Source organism: Schistocerca cancellata, chromosome 2, assembly GCF_023864275.1.
Source record: "Schistocerca cancellata isolate TAMUIC-IGC-003103 chromosome 2, iqSchCanc2.1, whole genome shotgun sequence".
Lineage (NCBI taxonomy): Eukaryota > Metazoa > Arthropoda > Insecta > Orthoptera > Acrididae > Schistocerca > Schistocerca cancellata.
The window spans coordinates 302,655,477-302,661,476 of NC_064627.1; the positions used below are offsets into that span (position 1 = coordinate 302,655,477).

The window sequence follows — 6,000 nt, forward strand, 5'->3', positions numbered from 1 at the left end:
AGCTTGGGACCCGGTCATCAGAATGGCGAAGTGGGTATGGCGAATGCACAAACAGAAACAGTAACGTACCTTGCATTGTTGTGATAGAGAAGGCAGCGTAGGTATACAGGGTGCTACAAAAAGGTACGGCCAAACTTTCAGGAAACATTCCTCACACACAAATAAAGAAAAGATGTTATGTGGACATGTGTCCGGAAACGCTTAATTTCCATGTTAGAGCTCATTTTAGTTTCGTCAGTATGTACTGTACTTCCTCGATTCACCGCCATGATTTCATACGGGATACTCTACCTGTGCTGCTAGAACATGTGCCTTTACAAGTACGACACAACATGTGGTTCATGCACGATGGAGTTCCTGCACATTTCAGTCGAAGTGTTTGTACGCTTCTCAACAACAGATTCGGTGACCGATGGATTGGTAGAGGCGGAACAATTCCATGGCCTCCACGCTCTCCTGACCTCAACCCTCTCGACTTTCATTTATGGGGGCATTTGAAAGCTCTTGTCTACGCAACCCCGGTACCAAATGTAGAGACTCTTTGTGCTCGTATTGTGGATGGTTGTGATACAATACGCCATTCTCCAGGGCTGCATCAGCGCATCAGGGATTCCATGCGATGGAGGGTGGATTCATGTATCCTCGTTAACGGAGGACATTTTGAACATTTCCTGTAACAAAGTGTTTGAAGTCACGCTGGTACATTCTGCTGCTGTGTGTTTCCATTCCATGATTAATGTGATTTGAAGAGAAGTAATAAAATGAGCTCTAACATGGAAAGTAAGTGTTTCTGGACACATGTCCGCATAACATATTTTCTTTGTGTGTGAGGAATGTTTCCTGAAAGTTTGGCCGTACTATTTTGTAACACCCTGTATAAGGATGGCAGCAACAATCACATGACAGTGACCAATCGACAATGGCCGAGTGGTTCTTGGCCAAAAGCTTGTTTACATTTAACCACTTGACGCAGCTGGAAGCTCGAGTAAATTTTACTAATTACAGATTCTGTCATAACACTAAGTTTCCTATACACATTCAGTGACTTCACCAACTCTCAACTAAACCATCATCTCTAAACCAACTCTAGACCTACGGCTACACTACAGACCAAGCTTCCACCAAAACCAGGATTTTATATTTCATGCAAAATTTTTAATACTAGCTTCAACATCATAACTAAGTGCTAACGTGTGGCAGAAACGCATAGGAAGAGTATCACACACAATGAGGAGTAGATTTTATTTTTCTGCACACATACAGCATTTGATGAATAGCTGTCACTGACTTCCCAATACCGTCCTCCTATTAAAATGTGATACTGGACCACACAGTCTGAAATCTTGATTGTGATGACAGACTGATCTCTAGTGCAGCCTGAGGTCTAGGTTATGTTGAAAGGTGACAATGTGGTTGTGACTCTGCAAAGCCAATAAATGTGAAAGCCAACTAATGGTGGTGGTAACCTAATCTAATGTGCCACATGGAAAAACGCATCGCGTGGAGTGGGGGTGACCAAGGGAGCAGGGTGGAAGTCCTATTGGTTGTCTTTCACATGATACAGTGATGCATTACCACCATCCGTTAATTAATGTGTGGAAGTGCAGTGTGTGAACAGCTATTCACTGCTGCTAGTACACATGGTGCAAAGCACCCTTCTCTAGTCATCTGACTGCAATACAACCTGAATTAGAGCAGTTACTAGGCTTATTCCATTCGACTTTGAAATCCCAATGGTCTTCCAGCAACAACAGAGCTCTCAGCTTAAAGGTGCACGATTTTCATAATGTAATCCACCCACTGCTTCACACTGTCTCAGTATTCGCACACAGCCAGCTGACCCCACAAAGCAGAAGTGAGATCATATGAGGAGGCACTTACTGGATAGGAATTCACAAAGTTTTTATTGCTTGAGTACATCTGAAGAAAGAACAGTTTGTATCACTTACCGCAAGTATAACTTATTTATTGACTAACGATTGTGTGGGGGGGGGGGCTACAAATTACAAATAAATATGTTATTTTTGTTAATATCTACTGAATTATTTCACAATCATCTACCACAACTATGTGGCTGAAACTTTGGCATTAACAAAGCCTTACTAGACCGTAAGTACACAAGCATACATTAGATAATATAGTCAGCCTTACCCCATTTTGATGGTTTCCCACAGTTAAAAATTGCTACTGTATATACCAAACTTAAAACAGCAGTTCCATCTAATACCACACAGATATACACTCAAATTTTATTCTTTATCCATTCAGAATGAGGTTACTCTGAATTTGTTTGGTGGAGGTGGGAAGGTGGGGTGGGATGAGCCAGGATACCCAATTTAAAGATTATTACTATCCACAAATTTGTTCTCTGCAGTTAATTTACTATTTTTAAGAGCTTTTCAGGGTAAATTTACCAAGTTCATACCTAGTTGAATAGCCACTGGTTTATCTAACAATATGGCAGTCCTAGTTTACAGCTTGAGGGCTTAATGGAATGCCCATCCAGATCCATAGGTACCTACATGCAATAATTACTGTGGTTCCCCTGAGCCATAAATGGCACACTAATGGATGATTCAGCAGCTTGCACACTTAAAGGTCGAAAGATATTTTTTCTTCACCTTAGGCAGAACATTGCACAATTCTTAAGATCCTGGAGAGGATACTAAAATTATAACTCACAATGTTTTATTTATTTCCATGTCTTATTCTAGTTCCTTGGACGTGTGCAAACCTCACAGTAAATGAGACTGGCAGCACTAGTTACTCTCAACCTGACATTGGTTTGCATAATTCATAATGGCCAAAGGTGTTTGCCATTAAACACCAACTTCAGAAATGAATGTAGTTTTCAGTAATGATACTTGTGTTGCTGTAACGAATCTTACTGCATTCTTCAATTTCTTCCTTTCACTTTAGTATCTTCAGAGCATAACCACTATTAAGACACTGTTGCAAAATAAGACAGAATAATAATCATCTACAGTGGTTAAGGAAACGTTCCCTTTCGAATGTTATACTGACTTCAAAGCTTGTGCTGCACAATGGTTCATTTCTGTTATTTTCCTGCAACTGTCCCATGCCTAAACATGAACTTTGACGGGGGGATTAAATTTTACTACAACTACATAATGAGAATATTGCAATGTTCATAAAGAAATGATAATCAGTTTCAAATCATTTCAAGACGACGCAAGACATCACGGTTTACAAAAAAGCTTCATCAAATATAATTTAAATACTGCTGTAGACGCTGTGGCTACAATAGAAAAATAATGGAAAAGCTTAACTTACTGATATTTGAAAGTGGCAAATCCATTCCACAAATGGAATCGATAAATTCCCACATATATGCCACATTTTCGTCGGCCAAATATTCCGCGACTTCCAGGACAAGGGGAGTTATTTCCCATTTAGCATCTATTAATGTCGTTACCGACTTTGATTTCTTTTCCTTGGCAGTGGTTCCAGCTCCAAGAACAAGGCAGTAAACAAAGGCGGTAAGCGCAACAAAATTCATCTTCCTCCGCCGATGTACTGAATCTGTGAAATAATTTAATTATTAGCATATCACGTAAGCAGCGACACTTCTAAAACCGCAAGGTGATTTCTGTGTGGCACCACAAGCGTAATTTTTATGTTTATTTACGCATGATGACAGTAACCGGTGACACTACAACGTTAGAAATATAAACAAGTCCTTAAGTTGCAACTAACCTCATCAATACCAACTTAATCACGCAACGAATCCTGTTTCGAAACCAAGACAATACAGCCTTTTATTCCAATTCACATATTACACGTACATCTATACCCCCTTCTCATTGACTTCCCAACACACGCACACCGTACCATGCACTTCTGTCTGCTACAGCACTTGCGGCGTTACCAACTGAGAAAAGTCAGTGTTGTGGATTTGCAGCCTCGAAATTAGAAGTTGGCTAAAATAGTACATTATGAGACAGCATTGTCACGTTGGTTAACCTGTTGTGTGCATTATCCAATACTGGCTTGCCAAGTTGATATTGCCAACGTAAGCTTCCAGAAACCTAAATGTCTTGCGTTGTGGATGAAAAATCCCCGGAATTTGATGATTTTTAAGAGAATTGCTTTGAATTACAGTTTTCATGCATTTTTACGTGCTATGTTTTATATGTTTATTTGTGATTCAAGATGGCGGCTAGTGTAAAAATTCGTTGTGCATGTACGAGAAAAAGTGTGAATTTTGCCGTGAAAAAGAAAAATTGTGATAGTTGTAAGGATGAAATTACAAAGCTCAGCGAACGGGTGTCTAGTTTACAATTTATTATCAATTTCTTGAAGATGGATATCAAGAAACTTAAAGAAGAAAAAAGTGAACGGAACATGAAAAACTCGCGCCATGAAAATACGAACATGTCGGAGAATTGGACGGAAGTGAAGTACAAAAGACGCAAACAGATAATACAAGATACAGAAAACGGCAAAAGAAACATAAATATAGTGAACGAAAATTACTTTCAAGCTCTTTCGACTACGGATTGTGAAAGTGAAGTTAACAGTGCGAGTGTACCATGTGGTAAACCAAACGACTTTGTGAATAAGGTAAAACATGGAACATTTCAGCAGCAGTTAAGTAAAAGATCATATGCGAAAGTGCTCACGAAAAATCTTCCACCTCTAAGCTGCTCTACTGAGACAATATCGACATGTGTTAGCAAAAAAGACATAATAAATAGTGCCAAACAAGACTTCGCTTACTGCAAAGATAGGCAGAAAACAGGTAATCTCGGAACAGCAAGTACAGGTAAAATTGAACTGTATGCCGACAGCCAAGGACGAAATACAGCCGCTGAATTTCGGCGTACAAGCAGTGAGAATTTTAGTTTTAACTGTACAATAAAACCAAGAGCAAAATTCAGTGCTGCTACGTCAATTAGTCAAGAAAAATTCCCTCATTGACCAAAAAGGTCTTCTCCATCTTCCTGGCGGGATCAAATGATATAGCTAGGAACGAAAAAAACGATCTCTTAATCTCGCTAAAAAGAAAACTGTATGAGCTGAGAGGAACAAATGTTATTGTTTTTTCAGTGCCACACCGTTACGACTTGATAGAATGGTCCTGTGTAAATAAAGAAATTGAAACTGCAAATAAAGAGATGCAAAATATTTGCAAGCGGTTTGAAAATGTAACATTTGTGAACATCAGCAATTTAGGGAAAAGATTTCACACAACACATGGTTCCCATCTAAATGTACTTGGAAAAAACGTAACAGTAACAAAAAATTTAGAACTTGTAAATAAAATCTCAAATGTGCAGTGTGATGATAGAAAAGTCATACCTCTCATGGACAGGAAGTGAATGTATCCTGTAGACTCCAATGTGAAATCAGCTGTCAGTGAAGCTACAACGCTCCAAGACAAATGCGAAATTTTATTAATGCAAGTGAACACTCCAAATGTTAATAATTCACAGAAAGGCACAGCAGTTATGGAACAACAAACACCAGGAATAAGTGAAACAGCAGCAGCACCATCATTATCAGCAGAAGCAGCAACAGCAGCAGAACCAACAACGACTGGAGCAGCAACACAGCAACGCTTAAGGAGGAGCCAAAGGAAAAATACATCTGTGTCATTCAGTGATAATTTTTTATGGTTTCAAGCCAAGAAGAAAATAAAAATGTGAAAAACCAGCCTGCTAACTCACAGATAAATCACAACAACATCCTATTTTTAAACATTCAGTGTCTTGAAAATAAAGTTGAAATTCTGGAGGAGTCATTGCCACAGAATAAGTATTCTTTCTTATGTCTATCAGAACATTGGCTTAAACCAGAACAAATACAATACTATGTACCAGAAGGTTATAAATATGGAAACAGTTTTTGCAGATCTCAGTACCGTAATGGTGGTACTGTTATCTATGTTTCAAATGAAATATAGTGTAGAGAACTAGATCTTAGTTTGGCATGTATAGAGAAACACTTTGAAACTACCGGGATCGTATGTGATATAAT

At 38.9% G+C, this 6,000-nt stretch overlaps 1 protein-coding gene across 1 annotated transcript in view; it reads right to left on the reverse strand.

The window, feature by feature from the left end:
• LOC126161678 (UDP-glucose:glycoprotein glucosyltransferase) overlaps window positions 1-3,877 on the reverse strand; it is a 142,294-nt gene extending 138,417 nt beyond the window's left edge. The window contains exons 1-2 of the mRNA XM_049917683.1: window positions 3,718-3,877; window positions 3,295-3,543 (exon numbers count right to left, since the gene is read on the reverse strand). Of these exons, the coding sequence (XP_049773640.1) occupies window positions 3,295-3,520 (226 nt within the window). The 5' untranslated portion in view covers window positions 3,521-3,543; window positions 3,718-3,877. The remainder of the gene's footprint in view (window positions 1-3,294; window positions 3,544-3,717) is intronic.
• Window positions 3,878-6,000: the final 2,123 nt, after the last annotated feature.